This window comes from Cherax quadricarinatus, chromosome 31, assembly GCF_038502225.1.
Source record: "Cherax quadricarinatus isolate ZL_2023a chromosome 31, ASM3850222v1, whole genome shotgun sequence".
NCBI classification, from domain to species: domain Eukaryota; kingdom Metazoa; phylum Arthropoda; class Malacostraca; order Decapoda; family Parastacidae; genus Cherax; species Cherax quadricarinatus.
The window spans coordinates 25,257,236-25,279,640 of NC_091322.1; the positions used below are offsets into that span (position 1 = coordinate 25,257,236).

The window sequence follows — 22,405 nt, forward strand, 5'->3', positions numbered from 1 at the left end:
TTGTAATAATGGGAAGTGAAGTCGACCAGTGTTTGACCTACCCAGTGTGTTGCTGGTCCTTTGCCTCTTCCTTCCCTCCCTCCCTCCCCCCTTTCCGCCTCTGCCTTGAACATTCCCTTCCTCCCTCCCTCCTTTTCCCCCCTCTGCTTTGAACATTCCCTCCATCCTTTTCCGCTTCTACCTTGAGCATTCCCTCCCTCTATCTTTCTGTCCCTTCCTCCTTCCCTTTCCTCCTCTGCCTTGAACATTCCTTCCCTCCATACATCACTCCTTCCCTCCTCCTTCCTCCTACTCTCTTGTCATTCGTACACCTTAAGATTGAAGGTAAGGAGTATATTTGGAGAAGACGATGATGGCTATGGAAGCAGAGGACGATAAGTGCAGCAACGAGAAAACTGTCATTAAAGACATACAGTGGACCCCCGGTTAACGATATTTTTTCATTCCATAAGTATGTTCAGGTGCCAGTACTGACTGAATTTGTTCCCATAAGGAATATTGTGAAGTAGATTAGTCCATTTCAGACCCCCAAACATACATGTACAGACGCACTTACATAAATACACTTACATAATTGGTCGCATTGGGAGGTGATCGTTATGCGGGGGTCCACTGTAATTGGGGAGGAGGTGTCACACTTGCTCGCCAGCCTCACTCTCAAAGCATCTGTTCCATCATCTCTTGTTTAGCATTTGGTCTTGTTCATAACAATCCAGTATCTCTTTGTTTCACTCTATCATTAAGCTTCCTGTGGTTTCCAGTTGCTTAAGCTCCCTCACACCTCTGTGTTTCAACTCCATACGTGTGATGGAGTGTGTAACTCTCGTATAGACCAGGGGAAAGGCACACACACACACACACACACACACACACACACACACACACACACACACACACACACACTCATAAAAGACGGTATAAGAGCTCTAATGACGGCTTATCGCCAGACAATTTATTCCATTACACATATTTTCCATCTTGCAGTGTTGTGAGCCGCAGGTGTGTCCGCTAGACAGGTGTGCAGCTGTCAACACCTGTCACTAGTTCCACGCGACATCTGCTCTCGTAAAATAAATTTGAATTATAAATATTTTCACTGATGTTGGGTGTGTGTGTATATATATATATATATATATATATATATATATATATATATATATATATATATATATATATATATATATTAATTAAAACAGAATGGAAATACTTGAGCGCTATCGTAGTATTTTTTATAGTGTCCGGGGCCCAAGACTGTTCAACAGCCTCCCATCAAGCATTAGGGGAATTGCCAATAAACCCCTGGCTGCCTTCAAGAGAGAGCTGGACAGATACCTAAAGTCAGTGCCGGATCAGCCGGGCTGTGGCTCGTACGTTGGACTGCGTGCGGCCAGCAGTAACAGCCTAGTTGATCAGGCCCTGATCCATTCATGGACCGGGCCGCGGGGGCGTTGATCCCCGGAATAACCTCCAGGTAACCTCCAGGTCAGGAAGTGAGGTTTAAGAAGCACCTTTGGAAATAGCCATAACTAAACACTCCTTTGGAATAACTAATTATAAATTAGCAGAAAATAACACATACACATGCTACTGTGCACATGCCTAAGGTAAAAAAAAATCTTTCTCAGCCTATTGGATACGATCATTAAGGAGAGGAAGGAGACAGTGTGATTCTCTTTCAGCTTTTAGCTTGGTGAATAAAGCAGGATTGCTAAGAGCACCAAGGTTAAGAGCACCAAGACTGCTAAGAGCACCAAGACTGCTAAGAGCACCAAGACTGCTAAGAGCACCAAGACTGCTAAGAGCACCAAGACTGCTAAGAGCACCAAGACTGCTAAGAGCATCAAGACTGCTAAGAGCACAAAGACTGCTAAGAGCACCAAGACTGCTAAGAGCACCAAGACTGCTAAGAGCACCAAGACTGCTAAGAGCACCAAGACTGCTAAGAGCACCAAGACTGCTAAGAGCACCAAGGTTAAGAGCACCAAGACTGCTAAGAGCACCAAGACTGCTAAGAGCACCAAGACTGCTAAGAGCACCAAGGTTAAGAGCACCAAGACTGCTAAGAGCACCAAGAGAGGGCTGGAAGAGACTTAGTCATGTGACCAAGAGGTCAAATGTCGTTTAATATGCTAAACCCAGAGAGAAAGATGTACTGTGTAAAGACAGGGAAAAGTTGAACAGTTTTTAGATAAAGATTTGTAAGTACGTTAAGTCGAAGACAATAACAAAAGCTTAACAAATGGTAGTTAATTTTGAGAGAAAAGGATCTGTAATTAAAACAAAGACGAACAATGAAGAAGCATTTCGTAATATAACATCTTTATTTAATAAAATTACAAGGTATACAGACCATAGCTGACATCAGTGATATACTACTATATAGAAAGCCACTTGTTATGCAGAGCATTTCGGGCATATTAGGTCAGTTTTGTCCCAGGATGCGACCCACACCAGTCCAACTACACCCAGGTACCCATTTTAAACTGATGGGTGAACATGGACAGGGACAGCAGGTGTCTTATGGAAACACGTCCTTAATGTTTTCCACCCGTACAGGAGGAGATTCGAACCCCGGACCTGAGTGTGTGAGCCGAGTGGGCTAGTGACCGAACTACGGGACACCTCTTCAAGAACACTGTGAAAATCATCAGTGGAAACAGTAAAATGAAACTCGACAACACAGCATTTTACAGGTGGGTTGTTGCTACACCTGTAAGATAAGTGACAGTGGTGAAGAGATGGACAAAAAACAAACATGGAGATGCGAATTTCGACAATCCCAGAGGAAAGATAACGATGATGATGAGAGACGGAGCCTCCAGAGGAAATGGTGAGGATTTATCGGAGGTTCACAGAAAGGAAAAGATAAAAAGCAGATGGCAAATTAGAAACTGAGAGAATCGACGTCAGAGCGATGGCAGAGGTCACTCCCGCACAGGCACGTTACCTAGATAAACACGGGACCTCTATCAGACTGACAGACCGACACAGACAAACACAGGCGAGGATAGGGGTGGAGAAACTGTCATACAGACAATGCCTATATATCTCGGCTTCACGTTCTCACGGATCAAGAAACAGACACAAATTTCCTTCCAGTTACCTCCCCCCCTTCCCACTGTAACACATTATCAATAAAAAAAAAAAAAGTTGAAACCTCGGGAAATAAAACTCCTCCAGACAATAAAGGCGCCAACAGAGCTGTCTTTTTTTATCCTTTTAACTGGCCATTAAGTTGCCGGTCGGTAATTAATGGATTTATATTTAATTTCCTTTTTTTACAGTTAATATCCATGTAGTGAACATTCCCGGATATTTATTGGAATTTTATAGATATATTTCCGTGATTTACACCGAGTGGGAATTTGGTTGCGCCTCTGAGCAAGAGTTTGCCACAAAGAATTTCCAAATTTGGGAAATGGTTTTTAGGTACGATGTTTTTATGGGAAAAGCTTTCATTTGTGAGGTTCAAGAAGAGGGGTTCTGTGGATGACTTTGGAAAAAAACTGGGTGTTGGTCGAGTGCTTCTGGAAAAGGGTGTTGGCTGAGTGCTTCTGGAAAAGGGTGTTGGTTGAGTGCTTCTGGAAAAGGGTGTTGGTTGAGTGCTTCTGGAAAAGGGTGTTGGCTGAGTGCTTCTGGAAAAGGGTGTTGGCTAAGTGCTTCTGGAAAAGGGTGTTGGCTGAGTGCTTCTGGAAAAGGGTGTTGGCTGAGTGCTTCTGGAAAAGGGTGTTGGCTGAGTGCTTCTGGAAAAGGGTGTTGGCTGAGTGCTTCTGGAAAAGGGTGTTGGCTGAGTGCTTCTGGAAAAGGGTGTTGGCTGAGCGCTTCTGGAAAAGGGTGTTGGCTGAGTGTTTCTGGAAAAGGGTGTTGGTTGAGTGCTTCTGGAAAAGGGTGTTGGTTGAGTGCTTCTGGAAAAGGGTGTTGGCTGAGTGCTTCTGGTAAAGGGTGTTGGCAGAGTGCTTCTGGTAAAGGGTGTTGGCTGAGTGCTTCTGGAAAAGGGTGTTGGCTGAGTGCTTCTCGTAAAGGGTGTTGGTTGAGTGCTTCTGGAAAAGGGTGTTGGCTGAGTGCTTCTGGTAAAGGGTGTTGGCTGAGTGCTTCTGGTAAAGGGTGTTGGCTGAGTGCTTCTGGAAAAGGGTGTTGGCTGAGTGCTTCTGGAAAAGGGTGTTGGCTGAGTGCTCCTGTAAAAGGGTGTTGGCTGAGTGCTTCTGGAAAAGGGTGTTGGCTGAGTGCTTCTGGAAAAGGGTGTTGGCTGAGTGCTTCTGGAAAAGGGTGTTGGCTGAGTGCTTCTGGAAAAGGGTGTTGGCTGAGTGCTTCTGGAAAAGGGTGTTGGCTGAGTGCTTCTGGAAAAGGGTGTTGGCTGAGTGCTTCTGGAAAAGGGTGTTGGCTGAGTGTTTCTGGTAAAGGGCGTTGGCTGAGCGCTTCTGGAAAAGGGTGTTGGCTGAGTGCTTCTGGAAAAGGGTGTTGGCTGAGTGCTTCTGGAAAAGGGTGTTGGCTGAGTGCTTCTGGAAAAGGGTGTTGGCTGAGTGCTTCTGGAAAAGGGTGTTGGCTGAGTGCTTCTGGAAAAGGGTGTTGGCTGAGTGCTTCTGGAAAAGGGTGTTGGCTGAGTGCTTCTGGAAAAGGGTGTTGGCTGAGTGCTTCTGGAAAAGGGTGTTGGCTGAGTGCTTCTGGAAAAGGGTGTTGGCTGAGTGCTTCTGGTGCTCCTGGAAAAGGGTGTTGGCTGAGTGCTTCTGGAAAAGGGTGTTGGCTGAGTGCTCCTGGAAAAGGGTGTTGGCTGAGTGCTTCTGGAAAAAAGATTGCTGATCACGGGGTTCTGGATTTTTTTTTCTTAAGGATTTTGAATCCTTTTTTAGCACTGGGGATATATTATGAAAATAAATTAAGAAAAGATACATGCGTGTTATTTCAATATTATTGAAAATGCACAAAATGACTCGTGACAAAAATCACATAAATGTTTAATTATAATGTCTGTGGAACTGGAGGAAGTGTGTAAAACTTAAAATTATTCACAAATACAATTGTGTATTTGTGTATTTGTTCAATAATAACCCACATAGAGACAGAAACTCAGAAAATTAAATGGTCTGTGTATTTCGATGTCCCTCTGGGATCCTCTTCAGTAGATACATAAGTGAAAGTAAAACAAGAATATATAGAGAAGGTTGCACCTTATATCTATCTATCTATCTATCTATCATATATATATATATATATATATATATATATAATATATATATATATATATATATATATATATATATATATATATATATATATATATATATATATATATATATATATATATATATATATATATATATATATAAACTTGTGCACGTTTTACGTGATAAAGTTTGTATATATGTACGTATGAAAGATGGGGTGGTAGGGGAAGTAGAATATTCAAATAGGCTCGAGGAGAGATTTTAGTATTTTTTGTTAGGCCTTTTTATTTTCTACTCCAAGGATGTGGCTCCCTAATACACGTAATGAAAAAATGAATGTTTATATTCTCTCAGATTTGTGTTTGCAGGGGGTTCGATTCTCGGCTCCCACTCTGCCTTAGGAGCTTCGTCGACAGGTATTACCAGTTCATGGCCTCTTTGGCCTTCTCATACCTAGTCGTGAAGCCGTGTAATAAGTTTCCCTCTTATTCCTAGTCCATGATCCTCCTAATTCAAGAGGTCAGTCTCTATCTGCCCTTTCAACTTTTTTATCATTTGTTTATCGTATTCATATCCCTCCATGAATAAGTTTCAGTGCTGTCTGTGTATTCTTCTCAGATTCTGTGACTAGTTAAGCTGTAAACCTTTGGACTTCTTTGGGGGTTCTACACGTGCCTGAGCAGGTGAGGGCTCAATACAAAAGCCACGTTGCATGTACCACGACTTGTTCCAAAGAAGGAGAGGGTAAGCTCGGATTCCTCGAAGCCTTCACTAGAATCAGTGATGCTTGTAGCTAATCTCCTCAGTAGAGTTTAGTGGTGTCCCGTCTTCAGTATATATAGGAACAGAGCTGCGCTGAAGGCGTCCCTTTACCAGTGACTTACTTCTCATATAGTTTTCAGTCTCCAGTAATTTTAAAACACACAAATACACACACACACACACACAAACAGTTTTCATCCCAGCGAAGAAAACCTCTTAAATATCATTTCGAAACCACATTTTTTTTCCTTAGCAAGTATGACCTCTTTTTCTAACTGCTGGCGGTGCTACCAGAGATCTCCCTCTCTATTTTCCCGCATTCTCTCTTGACCCAGTAAACGTTATCATGTCTTCTCTTTCCATACCATCAAACAGTGACGGGAAATTATGGTGTTTGCAGTCCTGCTTGTGAAACACTTTGTTTTTTTTTTAGCTCTGTCAGTATGCAGCACGTATTTAAATGTATTACTATTATATCAACATGCTATTCTTTTTGCCTTTTTAGGTGCCGATGCCACACTACCGCTGCATGTCTCGGTATTGGTCTGACGTATGTTATGAAAAGTTTGTTTTTCGTTTAGCAATTGTTTATCCCTGTGTGTGAAGGCTATTGTGAAGTTTGAGGGGTTGGCTCTGCTGGCCTAGTTATACTCACCTACTTTTACTCACCTAAGTTATAAGTTATATTGGCTTTACTCACCTTATGGATGCGAACGCTGAATCTCGGTTTTTTTTGGCTTTGTCTCTCAATTATTAATTAACCATAACAGTATGTTCCTGTCATCCTGAGTTATATCATTCCTACAGTTTAGAGAGAAACTGCTGCCATTGTTTCAGGAAGACGGTTCCACTTGCTAGCCACTCCCATTGACGGAGTACTTTCTCAGATCCCTTGTGATTCACTTTCTTGTTTAGCTTCCACCTAGGCCTACACCTGCATCCTTTCAGACTGTCTGCTGTCGTTATTATTGATGTCCTTAACAGACATCAATGCGTCTCTGTTAGGGACATAACCTCAACAACAAGACCACTGGACCACTGGATACTGAAGTACCACAGGGAAGTGTCCTTGGCCTCCTGCTCTTTTTATACATTAATGATCTTCCTAATCATGGTGGAGCGCTAAACCTGTAGGATTATACACCGTATGTGAGGGTGATGGGAGGTATTCGGGCTCAATCCAGCAGACACGCCTCCCTTGAGGCGTGTCTGCTGTCAGTCTGATAGTCTTCCGAGCATCTTGTATGCCGTGATCACGTCTCCCCCGGTTATCCTCTCTTCCAGTGTTTGTAGGATTTAGCTCCTATAGAGTCTAGACTTTCATCATTGGTAGTTTTTTTTTGCTTAGGTTCCCGATAGTCTCGCTGAGAATTTCTGGACAGCCTCTTGTTTCAGTACATGGCTGCTCAGGTGAGGGCTCCATGACGGTGCTCTGTACTCTGTGTTAGGTGTGAAAAAGGCCATGTTTTGGGTCCTGAAGGACTCTTTGTTGAGGTACTTGTGTATTTTTCTTTAATTGTTAGACTCACATTCGACTCCACAGTTACTTGGTTAAGTGCCACTCCAGTGACATGCTTGGTGTCATGCTAACACCTAAATCCTTCTGATTCTCTGAAGTTTGCAGTCTCTACCCCCCCTCTGTGTGTGCGTGTGTGTGTGTGTGTGTGCTAGAGAGAGAGAGAGAGAGAGAGAGAGAGAGAGAGAGAGAGAGAGAGAGAGAGAGAGAGAGAGAGATTAAAATTCAATATGTGTAATGAAAGAAAAGTCACAATCACCAAGCAATAAACATAACGAAATAACTTAGATAATTAGCATATAATAAAGAAAAATGAACTAAGGTCGGATGTACACACGAAGAACACACTAGACAGACACGCAACAAAAGCAATTAGGAGAAGCAACAACAGACAATAAGAAAGTAACATGAATTAATTAAAAAAAAAAATACCGTTTTCAAGATGGTCTCAGAGACAAGCCAATGGTGTTTCTTAATTAGAATATTGAATATGCAAATGAGATTGGTGTTGCATGATCATAAAGTTGTGAGCAGAAGTGTCCAGCGTTACATACAAGGAATTGAGGCTTCAGGCCTCCTTTAACCGAGTGGTGGGAGGCTTCAGCAGGGGAGAAAGGAAGCCTTCAGCAGGGGAGAAGGGAAAGCCTTCAGCAGGGGAGAAGGGAAAGCCTTCAGCAGGGGAGAAGGGAAAGCCTTCAGCAGGGGAGAAGGGGAAGCCTTCAGCAGGGGAGAAGGGGAAGCCTTCAGCAGGGGAGAAGGGGAAGCCTTCAGCAGGGGAGAAGGGGAAGCCTTCAGCAGGGGAGAAGAGGAAGCCTTCAGGGGAGAAGGGGAAGCCTTCAGGGGAGAAGAGAAAGCCTTCAGCAGGGGAGAAGGGGAAGCCTTCAGGGGAGAAGGGGAAGCCTTCAGCAGGGGAGAAGGGGAAGCCTTCAGCAGGGGAGAAGGGGAAGCCTTAAGCAGGGGAGAAGGGGAAGCCTTCAGCGGAGAAGGGGAAGCCTTCAGCAGGGGAGAAGGGGAAGCCTTCAGCAGGGGAGAAGGGGAAGCCTTCAGGGGAGAAGGGGAAGCCTTCAGGGGAGAAGGGGAAGCCTTCAGCAGGGGAGAAGGGGAAGCCTTCAGCAGGGGAGAAGGGGAAGCCTTCAGCAGGGGAGAAGGGGAAGCCTTCAGCAGTGGAGAAGGGGAAGCCTTCAGCAGGGGAGAATGGGAAGCCTTCAGGGGAGAAGGGGAAGCCTTCAGGGGAGAAGGGGAAGCCTTCAGCAGGGGAGAAGGGGAAGCCTTCAGCAGGGGAGAATGGCAAGCCTTCAGGGGAGAAGGGGAAGCCTTCAGGGGAGAAGGGGAAGCCTTCAGCAGGGGAGAAGGGTCAGCACTTGTGCTTCAGATTCTTGAAGACTACTGTGTTCTTCATCTCCAAGACTGAGGGACTGATTACCTCGTCTTTGTATACAGTTCTACAGTCTTCCCATTATGTCCTTGAATTTGTGCTGATAAAGCCACCGGAGGGCGAAACATCTTCAATAAAGATACCCAGATGTTTCACATGTGTCTAATTCTCAATCTTGTCGGTATTGTATACCATTCAAGTACTCTCTCAAGTTAGTGTACTGATACCTAATTAAATTTGGACACCTGAACATGCCTGCAGTTGCATGACTCTGTAGTTACAGTATACCATTAGTGGAAAGTTTGAAGCCTATCGAACGAGGTGTTCTCAAGTTAAAAAGAAAATCTTTGGAGGGAGAATAAAATCCAGGGAGCAGTTATAAGGCTCCCCTTCGGTGATACTTAATGATGAATAAAAGATAATTAGCGTTGAATAATAAAAATAAATTGCTTGGATAATGAGGCGAAAGTTCATTACGACATTGATGAACACACACACACACACACACACACACACACACACACACACACACACACACACACACACACACACTTGAAACAAAGCGGAAGGAAAAATAATGTCTGGGCTTAGTAAATAAGAGCATAAGAACGGAGGAGCACTGCAGCAGGCCTACTGGCCCGTGCTAGGCAAGTTCTTCTCAAACCCCAAACTCGATAGCAAAAATATTTGCCCAACCTATTATCAATGCTTCCCAAGAAATGAGCTTTGATAATTCCTATTAACTCGTGTACAAATCCCAGTTAAATCCAATCCCTCTCATTCATAACAATCGGTAATAATGATTATACTGTGTATACACATTATTATAACAATCGGGAACAAGCCGTACAAGATGCAAAACAACCACGGGAGGAGTTGAACGATAGCTCTAGGCCTTTCGTGTTGCAATCAACGCATCAGGAACTTGCAGTGTTGCAGAAAAGAGGAGGAAATCCAACGAAATACGATCACAGGAAGCGTCTTTCCTAGAGTATAGTACCGGAATTAAAAGGAATTGACTATGAGGGAAGACTCAAGAAATTTATCTAATCTTATTAGAGGCTAGAAGGACCGTAAAAGACACTATTAAGAAATTTAAGATAATCGCAGGATTTAATACGATGAATGGTGGAAAGAGGTTTCCAGAGGTAGGAAACAGGTGCACAAGGGCACGATTAAAAATGAAAGACACAGATGAGCCAAAATAATGTCAACAACTAGGTTAGAAAGAGTGTGGAATGATCTGGGCGGAGTTGTGGAGGAAGACTGCACACACAGCCTAAAGAAAAGGTATGTCAGAATCCACGAGGCTAGGGGATAAGGGAAGCTGATCACGACCACTTACGAAAGCAGACCAGGAGCTATAGTTTAACCTTATGAAAGTAGTGAACAAAATATAATTCATTAGTAACAGGTGTTATTAGTAACAAGTGTAATTAGTAACAGGTGTAATTAGTAACAGGTGTTATTAGTAACAGGTGTAATTAATAACAGGTGTAATTAGTAACAGGTGCTATTAGTAACAAGTGTTATTAGTAACAAGTGTAATTAGTAACAGGTGTAATTAATAACAGGTGTTATTAGTAACAGGTGTAATTAATAACAGGTGTAATTAGTAACAGGTGCTATTAGTAACAAGTGTTATTAGTAACAGGTGCTATTAGTAACAGGTGCTATTAGTAACAGGTGTTATTAGTAACAGGTGTTATTAGTAACAGGTGTTATTAGTAACAGGTGTTATTAGTAACAGGTGTTATTAGTAACAGGTGTTATTAGTAACAGGTGTAATTAGTAACAGGTGTAATTAGTAACAGGTGTAATTAGTAACATGTGTAATTAGTAACATGTGTAATTAGTAACATGTGTAATTAGTAACAGGTGTAATTAGTAACAGGTGTTATTAGTAACAGGTGTTATTAGTAACAGGTGTTATTAGTAACAGGTGTTATTAGAGGCCAGCTCAGTACCTGAATTTAAAACAAATATAACAAGTGTCCAAAACTAACATCAGATTATATAATTAGCCCCTTTCTCTTCCTCCCCTCCATCTTTTCCGAACCCTTTCTACTTCCCCGCTGCCTTTTTCCCTAACCTTTTCTACTTCCCTGCTGCCTCCTTTCCCTGCCACTTTCTGTAGTTCATTTCCCTGCCCCTTTATCTCCTTTCCCTGCCCCTTTCTCTAGCTCCTTTCCCTGCCCCTTTCTGTATCTCTTTTTCCCTGCCCCTTTTCTCCTTTCTCTAGCTCCTTTCCCTGGTCCTTTCCTTGCCCTTTTATCTCCTTTCCCTGCCCCTTTCTCTAGCTCCTTTCCCTGTCCCTTTCTGTAGCTCCTTTCCCTGCTCCTTTCTGAAGCTCCATTCCCTGCCCCTTTCTCTAGCTCCTTTCCCTGCCCCTGACGTGGACACATAGAGCTTCATTCCCTGCCATTAACTGCCGAAGCTGTGACACTAAAAATTTCTCCAGGGACCCTGTTGATAATTAAGATGGCGGCGGGTGGCGGGGGAAGTTCCCTCTTGTTCTCCCCTAGAGCCTATGACAAGTAATTACATCTGTTTGTTATGATCTCGCTCATGTGGCTGCCTCCATACTTAATGCGAAGAATTTTAGGGGAGAGAGTGCTAGGGAATTTCAGGGGAAGAGTCGGGGGAATTCTGAGGGTCATGTCGGGGAAATATTGGGGAAGAGCTAGGGAGGTCTTAAAAAAAATTAGTCGAATTATTTTTTTAGGGATTTTTTTTTTTTGATGGTATGAAATTTAATGGTGATGGCTATAAGTTTTTTGTGGTGGGGGGGAGAGGGGATTTTTTATAGGTTGGGATGATTGAGGGGGGATTTTTTTGAGTTGGGATGATTGGGTGGAAATTTTTTCTTTGAGAGGGAATAGGTAAGGAATTTTGACAATGTTGACGGACGAGCTTTGAAAAAAACGTCAAAAAAATGATTTAGTCAGGGCAATACTATTTTGACTATTATAAAAAAAAAATAGAAAAGGAGAAGGATTTTAAAAAATACTATACAGAAGAAATTTTTTTTTTTAACCAAAAAAGAGGAAACACATTTTACATTATTCATACAACAGTTGTATTTCCAGATTTTTATGTGAAAATGATAATAATAATAATTATTATTATTGCTATTCCTATTAGTATGTGGAAGAGCTAAAACCGAAGGGGTCATACAGTGATCAAGGGAAAGGTAGGAAAGTTTGCTGCACTTCCTTGGATCAAAAGCCCGTCTCCACCCCGTCCCTTGAAGGCTGGAAACAGTTGCAGGTCAATATTTCTAATTGGAAGGTTAACAATCTTGATGGGGAGGTTAATATTCTCGATGGGGAGGTTAATATTCTCGATGGGGAGGTTAATATTCTCGATGGGGAGGTTAATATTCTCGATGGGGAGGTTAATATTCTCGATGGGGAGGTTAATATTCTCGATGGGGAGGTCAACATTCTCGATGGGGAGGTCAACATTCTCGATGGGGAGGTCAACATTCTCGATGGGGAGGTTAATATTCTCGATTGGGAGGTTAACATTCTCGATGGGGAGGTCAACATTCACGATAGGGAGGTCAACATTCACGATGGGGAGGTCAACATTCTCGATGGGGAGGTCAACATTCTCGATGGGGAGGTCAACATTCTCGATGGGGAGGTTAATATTCTCGATGGGGAGGTTAACATTCTCGATGGGGAGGTCAACATTCTCGATGGGGAGGTCAACATTCTCGATGGGGAAGTCAACATTCTCGATGGGGAGGTCAACATTCACGATAGGGAGGTCAACATTCACGATGGGGAGGTCAACATTCACGATGGGGAGGTCTGTTGAAAAGAAATGTACGTGATGGCAGGGTAAATTTCAAATTAGGTGGAGAATTTTCCTCTAGTGGAAGGGTTTAGGGAATAGTAAGAGGGAATTTTTAATTGGAAGAAGGAATGGGAGAAATAGGTAAAGGGTGTGAGAAGACAGTGAATGAGAGAAGGATGTAGAGAGGTTATGAAGAGGCAGTTATACAGAGGGGAGGAAGAGTGGTGGAGAGGGGAAAGAGGGGTAGTGGAGAGGGGGAAGAGGGGTAGTGGAGAGGGGGAAGAAGGGTAGTGTAGAGGGAGAAGAAGGGTGGTGGAGAGGGAGAAGAAGGGTGGTGGAGAGGGAGAAGAAGGGTGGTGGAGAGGGAGAAGAAGGGTGGTGGAGAGGGAGAAGAAGGGTGGTGGAGAGGGAGAAGAAGGGTGGTAGAGAGGGGGAAGAAGGGTAGTGGAAAGGGGAAAGAAGGGTAGTGGAAAGGGGGAGGAGGGGTAGTGGAGAGGGGGAAGAGGGGTAGTTGAGAGGGGGAAGAGTGGTAGTTGAGAGGAGGAAGAGGGGTAATGGAGAGGGGGAAGAAGGGTGGTGGAGCGAAGACGGGTGGTGAAGACGGGTGGTGAAGACGGGTGGTGGAGACGGGTGGTAGAGACGGGTGGTGGAGACGGGCGGTGGAGACGGGCGGTGGAGACGGGTAGTGAAGACGGGTGGTGAAGACGGGTGGTGAAGACGGGTCGTGAAGACGGGTGGTGGAGACGGGCTGTGGAGACGGGCTGTGGAGACGGGCTGTGGAGACGGGTGGTGAAGACGGGTGGTGAAGACGGGTGGTGGAGACGGGCTGTGGAGACGGGCTGTGGAGACGGGCTGTGGAGACGGGTGGTGGAGACGGGTGGTGAAGACGGGTGGTGAAGACGAGTGGTGGAGACGGGTGGTGGAGACGGGTGGTGGAGACGGGCGGTGGAGATGGGCGGTGGAGACGGGTAGTGAAGACGGGTGGTGAAGACGGGTGGTGAAGACAGGTGATGAAGACAGGTGATGAAGACAGGTGATGAAGACGGGTGGTGGAGACGGGTGGTGGAGACGGGTGATGAAGACAGGTGATAAAGACGGGTGATGAAGACGGGTGATAAAGACGGGTGATGAAGACAGCTGATGAAGACGGGTGATGAAGACGGGTGATGAAGACGGGTGATAAAGACGGGTGATGAAGACGGGTGATGAAGACGGGTGATAAAGACGGGTGATGAAGACGGGTGATGAAGACAGCTGATGAAGACGGGTGATGAAGACGGGTGATAAAGACGGGTGATGAAGACGGGTGATGAAGACAGGTGATGAAGACAGGTGATAAAGACGGGTGATAAAGATGAAGGTCTTAGATTTAGGTGAGCAGTAGTAAAGATAAGTGACATCTTAGGCTAATAAAAATAGTCTTTAAAGTACAGTAGTAAAGAGAAAAGTGTCGTGTGGAGTAAGATGTACTTCTTACCGATGTACTTACGAGTGCACTTCTTATGGATGTAAGTCACTTCGATGTACTTATGGATGTACTTACTGTACACGTTCTTATGGATTTACTCTTTGTAGACATACTTATAGATATGTACGTCTCGTACATGTACTTATGGATGTACTTCTCGTACATGTACTTATGGATGTACTTCTCGTACATGTACTTAAGGATGCATTTTTGAAAGTAGTTCTTGTAGATGTACCACTTAAGTACAATTTATGGATACATATCATAATGTACATCTTTTGGAAGTACCTCATAATGTACAACCAATAGGTACACAAATGTTACAGAGAGAACACAGTGCATCAGAACCATTAGAAATAAGAGTGAGAGAGAGTGAGTGAGTGAAAGAGAGTGAGGGAGTGAAAGTGAGGGAGTGAAAGAGAGTGAGAGAGAGTACAGTGCTCACAACATTAGTGTCGTGGGCTGAACATGTCTCATTGCCTCCCCCAAAATGGAATCCTCGAAATTTTTCTAATTTTACCAAACAGACCCTTTTTTTCGCTAATTAATTTCGGCGTGTGCCTTGTTCCTCCAGTCATTTGGGTTACTTTCTGCGAATTAAAGTTCGTCCGAAACCGGCGATGGAGAGGAGAGCTAGTCGAAGCCGGGGTCGTCCTCTCACGGTCACTCCCTCACCCAATACCCTCAGCCACCCCCCTCATCAATGAAAGAAAAAAAAAACGCTATCCGGAATTCGTATGGGCGAAACGAGCAATATTTTCCATTATAATATTATTTATTTTTGACCGAGGTTCGGCTAAGTGGCCATGGCTTCTGCTTCGTCTGACGGTCACAATAGTGGCCCTGGCTTCGGTTTCGTCTAACGGGCGTAGTAGTTTCTTGGATCCTTGGGCTTAATTTCCTGGGCTAATAATCTTCTTCATAAAGTTGACTTTTATTGTCATTGCGGCTCCACTTCGCTCTTAAGGCAACAGTTAAACACGACACAATCCTGATGTTTATATTAATTAAGCAGCGGAATCATTGGGGAACATATTAAGAGGTTGGAATTATACGAACTGGAGTGGAAGGGGAGGGGAAGGGGGTGTAAGTGTTTAGAGGAATGGGTAATGGGGCAGGCATCTTGAGTAGTTGGTGATGGTTGTATGGTAGAAGTGGGGAGGGAGTAGGGATGGTCATGGTTGTAGGAGAGTTGGGGAGGTGATGTTGTAGCTTGGTTGTGGATACACTCTCGAGATTGTATCTACAACATTCACGTAGCTGGTGCTACATCGGCTACATCAACTTCGACCTGGTTGTGATCAGTGTTTTTTTTTTTTTTTTTAGTGGTAATACAATCTATTGTATTTCTTGTTATTTTAACCCCATTATGGTACTGTGTGAATTATCTATAACGAGTATTTGTAATGTGTGAAGTGGCTGTTATTGTTTATAAAGATGTAACCATGACCATTGTTACCTCTGTGACCATTGTTACCTCTGTGACCATTGTTACCTCTGTGACCATTGTTACCTCTGTGACCATTGTTACCTCTGTGACCATTGTTTCCTCTGTGACCATTGTTACCTCTGTGACCATTGTTACCTCTGTGACCATTGTTACCTCTGTGACCATTGTTTCCTCTGTGACCATTGTTTCCTCTGTGACCATTGTTACCTCTGTGACCATTGTTACCTCTGTGACCATTGTTACCTCTGTGACCATTGTTACCTCTGTGACCATTGTTACCTCGGTGACCATTGTTACCTCTGTGACCATTGACCTCTGTAACCATTGACCTCTGTGACCATTGTTTCCTCTGTGACCATTGTTTCCTCTGTGACCATTGTTTCCTCTGTGACCATTGTTTCCTCTGTGACCATTGTTTCCTCTGTGACCATTGACCTCTGTGACCATTGTTTCCTCTGTGACCATTGACCTCTGCGACCATTGTTTCCTCTGTGACCCATTGACCTCTGCGACCATTGTTACCTCTGTGACATTGACCTCTGTGACCATTGCTACCTTTGTGACCATTATTACCTCTGTGACCATTGTTTCCTCTGTAACCATTGACCTCTGTGACCATTGTTACCTCTGTGACCATTGTTTCCTCTGTGACCATTGTTACCTCTGTGACCATTGTTACCTCTGTGACCATTGTTACCTCTGTGACCATTGTTTCCTCTGTGACCATTGTTTCCTCTGTGACCATTGTTACCTCTTTGACCATTGTTTCCTCTGTGACCATTGTTACCTCTGTGACCATTGTTACCTCTGTGACCATTGTTTCCTCTGTGACCATTGTTACCTCTGTGACCATTGTTTCCTCTGTGACCATTGTTTCCTCTGTGACCATTGTTACCTCTGTGACCATTGTTACCTCTGTGACCATTGTTTCCTCTGTGACCATTGTTACCTCTGTGACCATTGTTTCCTCTGTGACCATTGTTACCTCTGTGACCATTGTTACCTCTGTGACCATTGTTTCCTCTGTGACCATTGTTACCTCTGTGACCATTGTTTCCTCTGTGACCATTGTTACCTCTGTGACCATTGTTACCTCTGTGACCATTGTTACCTCTGTGACCATTGTTTCCTCTGTGACCATTGTTTCCTCTGTGACCATTGTTACCTCTGTGACCATTGTTTCCTCTGTGACCATTGTTACCTCTGTGACCATTGTTACCTCTGTGACCATTGTTACCTCTGTGACCATTGTTTCCTCTGTGACCATTGTTACCTTTGTGACCATTATTACCTCTGTGACCATTGTTTCCTCTGTGGCCATTGACCTCTGTGACCATTGTTATCTCTGTGACCATTGTTACCTCTGTGACCATTGTTACCTCTGTGACCATTGTTTCCTCTGTGACCATTGTTACCTCTGTGACCATTGTTACCTCTGTGACCATTGTTTCCTCTGTGACCATTGTTACCTCTGAGACCATTGTTACCTCTGTGACCATTGTTTCCTCTGTGACCATTGTTACCTCTGTGACCATTGTTACCTCTGTGACCATTGTTTCCTCTGTGACCATTGTTTCCTCTGTGACCATTGTTACCTCTGTGACCATTGTGACCTTTTTTTTTTTACACAGTTTTACAAGGTTAGGTTAACGATTCCTACCTTTATTTACAAGCTAAGAGCTGTTACCTTTGTGACCTATTGTGACCTCTGTAATCCTCAGTACTGTGCTCTACCACTCGCAGGATGAACAAGGTACCACAACAAACCAGCCACACACACACACACACACACACACACACACACACACACACACACACACACACACACACACACACACACACACACACACAAAAGCGTCACGACTGGACCTTAGATGACTACTCGTGTAGTTTTCAGGGTGTTACTGCAGTTTTCTTGCATATATCTCCTGTCTGTGTCCTCATTAGGGTGACATCCTCTCCACATTCGGACATGTCTGGGTGACAGCATATTTATATCAGCAGGAACGTAGCTATGAACACAGTGTGCGTTCTGCATTGTTTGAAGTTACAGGAGCAGAGCTCCGCTCAGCTAACCAAACCATACCCCCGGCCGGGATTGAACCCGCGGTCATAGAGTCTCAAAACTCCAGCCCGTCGCGTTAGCCACTAGACCAGCTAGCCACAATAACATTCATCCAACTAGGTATTGTGGCTAGCTAGTCTAGTGGCTAACCCCGACGGGCTGGAGTTTTGAGACTCTATGACCGCGGGTTCAATCCCGGCCGGGGGTATGGTTTGTTTGCAATCGTGTCATTACGATTTCTTAAGTCATACTCCGCTCAGCTGTGTCCTGTTTTCAGTGATTAGGTGTGTATGTATGCATACATGTGTACATATATATGAAGGCGCTCTTTTGTGTGTGTGTGTGTGCATATATGCATGTAGGCACTGTGAGTGTGTCTGTGTATATGTATGCATGTTGGCTTGTGTGAGAGTGTTTATGTATGTATTCACGTTGGCACGTACTCACCTATTTGTGGTCATAGGGGTCGATTCATAGCTCCTGGGCCACGCCTCTTTGCTGATATGTACACATGTATCTATACATATAGGCACGTGTGTGTGTGTGTGTGTGTGTGTGTGTGTGTGTGTGTGTGTGTGTGTGTGTGTGTGTGTGTACGCATGTTGGGACGTGTGTAGGGACAGACCGCGTCAGGAAACTGACTCTAATTAATAACTTTATGGAGTAGTGTCAGGGCTGAGGGGGAAGAGAAAAAGAGACGGAATATTTAAGCAAGATTGTGTCGTGTTTATGGAAATCACAGGGGAAACCTGACGCCGCGGTCGAGCGCCGTGGTCGAGCGCCGTGGCCGGGCGCCGTGGCCGGGCGCCCTTGTTAGCTTCCAATCGCAATTAGCCAAGGCCAGAATGCCGATTCAGTTTGTGGCATTATTATAGCCTTAACTTATTATTATTATTATTATTATTATTATTATTATTATTATTATTATTATTATTTGAGTGGAGGGAGAAAGACGATATTTTATTTTTTTCATAATTCAGTCTAATTCATTATTTAAGTCAGTGCATGCAATAAAACTAATAATATTAACTAAATTTAAGCAGGAACAATAATAACACAGATAATAACAATAATAAACAAAAGTACAATAAACCCACAAGACACAAGCAGTCAAAATCGCACACGCTAACAGCTCAGGAAACCCTAAAATCTATTCACGTCCAAGACAACGACAACTCCCGTGAAAGATACAAACAAAATCATAATAACATAAGGATAACTAAAGTGTAATGAATATATGTCGGTGCTCAATAATAACTCACATGGAGACGCTAACTCAGTATATTTCGAACCCCTTCTGGGATCCTTTTATGCAGAAGAGGATCCCAGAAGGGGGATCGAAATGCATAGACAAGTTAATCCTCTGAATTTCTGTCTAAATGTGAGTTATTACTGAGCATAATAACATAAGTGTAGTTATTACGACACTCCATATTTACGTTACGTCCCCCCCTCCCCCCATAAAAAAAATTACAATCTCATCCAAACAAACCAAACTCTATCGAACCCGCTCGAATCCCTTTCCGGACCGGCCAAAACCCCTCCTTTAACATGCGTACAATAGAGGCTTTAATTCCTTCATAGCGATGCTCTTTTCACCGATCCCTTCCAGCGATGCTCTCTTCCATATTCATCGCAGCCATCGCTACCCTCCTCATCAAATCATCTATACAATGTCCTAACACTATCTCCGGGTGCCAAGCGCCTTCCCGCACAAAATTGCCATGTAAATCCTATTTTGATTCTATTAGGGCGACCATGTCTTAAAATAATGTTTTCCTCCAAGGTGCAGAGTTGTCACAAGAGATGAGAGAGAGAGAGAGAGTGAGAGAGAGAGTGAGAGAGAGAGAGAGAGAGAGAGAGAGAGAGAGAGAGAGAGAGAGAGAGAGAGAGAGAGAGAGAGAGAGAGAGAGAGAGAGAGAAAGTAAGAAAATATTCACTTGGCTTCGGCACTGAGGGATTAATTTTGGGAGGATTAAATAATTGTCTCACATTTTACTCAATTGTAAAGCGAGCAGCCGAGGCTGATCAACTCTAACGCACAATGAGTGGAAAGATGGAAAATAAGCACATGGTGGTGGGGATGGATGAAGTTGGAGGAGGAAGAGGACAGGAGGTGCGTTCGTTAGGCTTATTGGAGGTAGTAGATAGTTGGTGAGGCTAGGTGTGTGGGTAAGTGATCAGGGTTTCTTGGGATAATCTGCATTATCCTATCAGATTTTATTGGGGATAGTTGGTAGGTTTGTTGGGGGTTGATCTAGGTTTGTTGGGGGTTGATTTAGGTTTGTTGGGGTAGGCAGTGGTTGATCTATGTTGATTGATCATGGTTAGTTGGGGATAGTAAGTAGTGATTGATCAAGGTTTGTTGAGGATAGTGGGTAGTGATTGATCAAGGTTTGTTGAGGATAGTGGGTAGTGATTGATCAAGGTTTGTTGAGGATAGTGGGTGGTGATTGATCAAGGTTTGTTGAGGATAGTGGGTGGTGATTGATCAAGGTTTGTTGAGGATAGTGGGTGGTGATTGATCAAGGTTTGTTGAGGATAGTGGGTGGTGATTGATCAAGGTTTGTTGAGGATAGTGGGTGGTGATTGATCAAGGTTTGTTGAGGATAGTGGGTGGTGATTGATCAAGGTTTGTTGAGGATAGTGGGTAGTGATTGATCAAGGTTTGTTGGAGACTGAGTGATGGTTCTAAAACTGGGTCAGAAAATGGCCCTAATGGATCAGGCTTCGTCAGGAAACACTCGTGTTTCCTGACGAATAAAACTATCACCCCAGAATCTTCAGTAATGGGTCGTCATAGGACTAAGACCTCGGGAAACGCTGGTCGTGTTTCCTGACGAATAAAACACACCACCACCCCTTTGATATAATTACGTTGATCTAGTTACATAATCGCCCAGAGAGATAATCATATATGTCTAGCTGCATAATTACTTAGAGATAATTAAGGATATCTAGTTTTACGGGGGACATAAATCTTTAAGATAATTAAGGTTCAAGGAATTATACTCTGGGTAAACTTTTGAGAAACAAACAAAAGAGAACAAAGGGGTAATTTGACTGGAGAAAAGAGAAGGATTAGAGAGGGGAGAGAGAGAGAGAGAGAGGGAGAGGGAGGGAGGGAGGGAGGGAGGGAGGGAAGAAGGGAGAAGAAAGGAGGAAGCGAGAGATCTTGGTATTCCCACCAAATCGTCAACACGGCCCAATTCATTCCCGTTCCCATTCCAAGTTTCTCAATTACTGCCGTCTTACTCCCTCACCGCTGGATTTGCATATTCCTGATCTTCACCGTGTCCCGATCCCTAACTTGACACCGACTTCAGTCTGGATTCTTTCTCTGTCGGAGTTGTGTTCGAAGTTGGGTTAAGCCCGCGAGTGTGTTTGTTTCAGAGTTTTCTTTTTTTTTTTTTTGTTTGGGGAGGGACCCCCTGATTACTTTCCTTGTTTTCCGGCTTTTCTTTGCATGCTTGCTGAGTTGCTAGCTTGCGTGAAGCGTGGCCGTGGCCATGGTCGTCGGAGGACTCGGAAGGAGTAAGATCTTCCTTAAAGTTTGATTGAGAGTGCGAGGCGGAGCGTAATATCTGATCTGACTAATGTCTATGGTGGCTTATCCTGCCCTCCTAGGTGATATCCTGTCCTCCTGGGTGATATCCTGTCCTAGGTGATATCCTGCCCTCCTAGGTGATATCCTGCCCTCCTGGGTGATATCCTGTCCTGGGTGATATCCTGTCCTGGGTGATATCCTGCCCTCCTAGGTGATATCCTGTCCTCCTGGGTGATATCTTGTCCTGGGTGATATCCTGTCCTGGGTGATATCTTGCCCTCCTGGGTGATATCCTGCCCTCCTGGGTGATATCCTGTCCTCCTGGGTGATATTCTATCCTCCTGTCCTCCTGGGTGATATCCTGTCCTCCTGGGTGCTATCCTGTCCTGGGTAATATCTTTCCCTCCTGGGTGATATCCTGCCCTCTTGGGTGATATCCTTCTTAAGAAGCATATAAAAATATTCATTTGCTTGGAATATTCAACCTCCGAATATTTCAGAACAGCAGGAAGTAAATAAATACGCAAGCACATATGAATAATAAACAAATCTGAACTTAAGAACAGGTATACACAAAGTCGAACGTCAAGTGTTGTTAATTTGGTCAAGTGATGTTTGACACTGGGGAAAAAACCTCAGGCCAAGAAAAAATCAACCACCGCGTCTCGGAGCATAATGTTTGCGGGTGTTTCAAATTGATGAACCAGATTTCAGTGCAATATACAGTAAATATTGGGTCCATAAATTTAAAACACCTGAGAATATGCGGCTGTTTCAAATATTTGGACCAGATTTCAGTACAGTATACAGTAAATATCGGGTCCTTCAATTTGAAACACCTGAGAATTTTTACAACTGTGATAGCGATATCAGAGACTGAACCTAATTATCTCTAACTAGCTGTGTACATACTGAACATCCTGTACATACTGAACAGTTACCTAACATCTGTTCAGTTCACACATTGGTGTATCTTCTGTATATCTTAATTTTATATTAGTATAAATGTCAGGTTGTATACATTTTAACATTGTTAGTTTTGTTTGTGTATGTTAGTTTTGAATTTAACGATTTTGTTAACAATCGGCTGTTGTAATTGTTTGAGACACTGATGATGGATTTGATAATCCGAAACGTTTGAATTATTATCAGTGTAGATGCTTGAAATTAGGAAAATTACCATTGCATTCATTGGGGGAAGGCGTTAAACCCGTATGGGTCACGCATAATCTTGGGAATGGGGGTGATGAGGTTCG

At 43.8% G+C, this 22,405-nt stretch overlaps 1 protein-coding gene across 1 annotated transcript in view; it reads left to right on the forward strand.

Moving 5' to 3' along the window:
- LOC128697251 (putative iroquois-class homeodomain protein irx-1) overlaps nucleotides 1–22,405 on the forward strand; it is a 226,034-nt gene that overhangs the window by 63,201 nt on the left and 140,428 nt on the right. Inside the window, exon 2 of the mRNA XM_070090402.1 lies at nucleotides 6,430–6,474. Coding sequence (XP_069946503.1) covers nucleotides 6,430–6,474 — 45 coding nt within the window. The remainder of the gene's footprint in view (nucleotides 1–6,429; nucleotides 6,475–22,405) is intronic.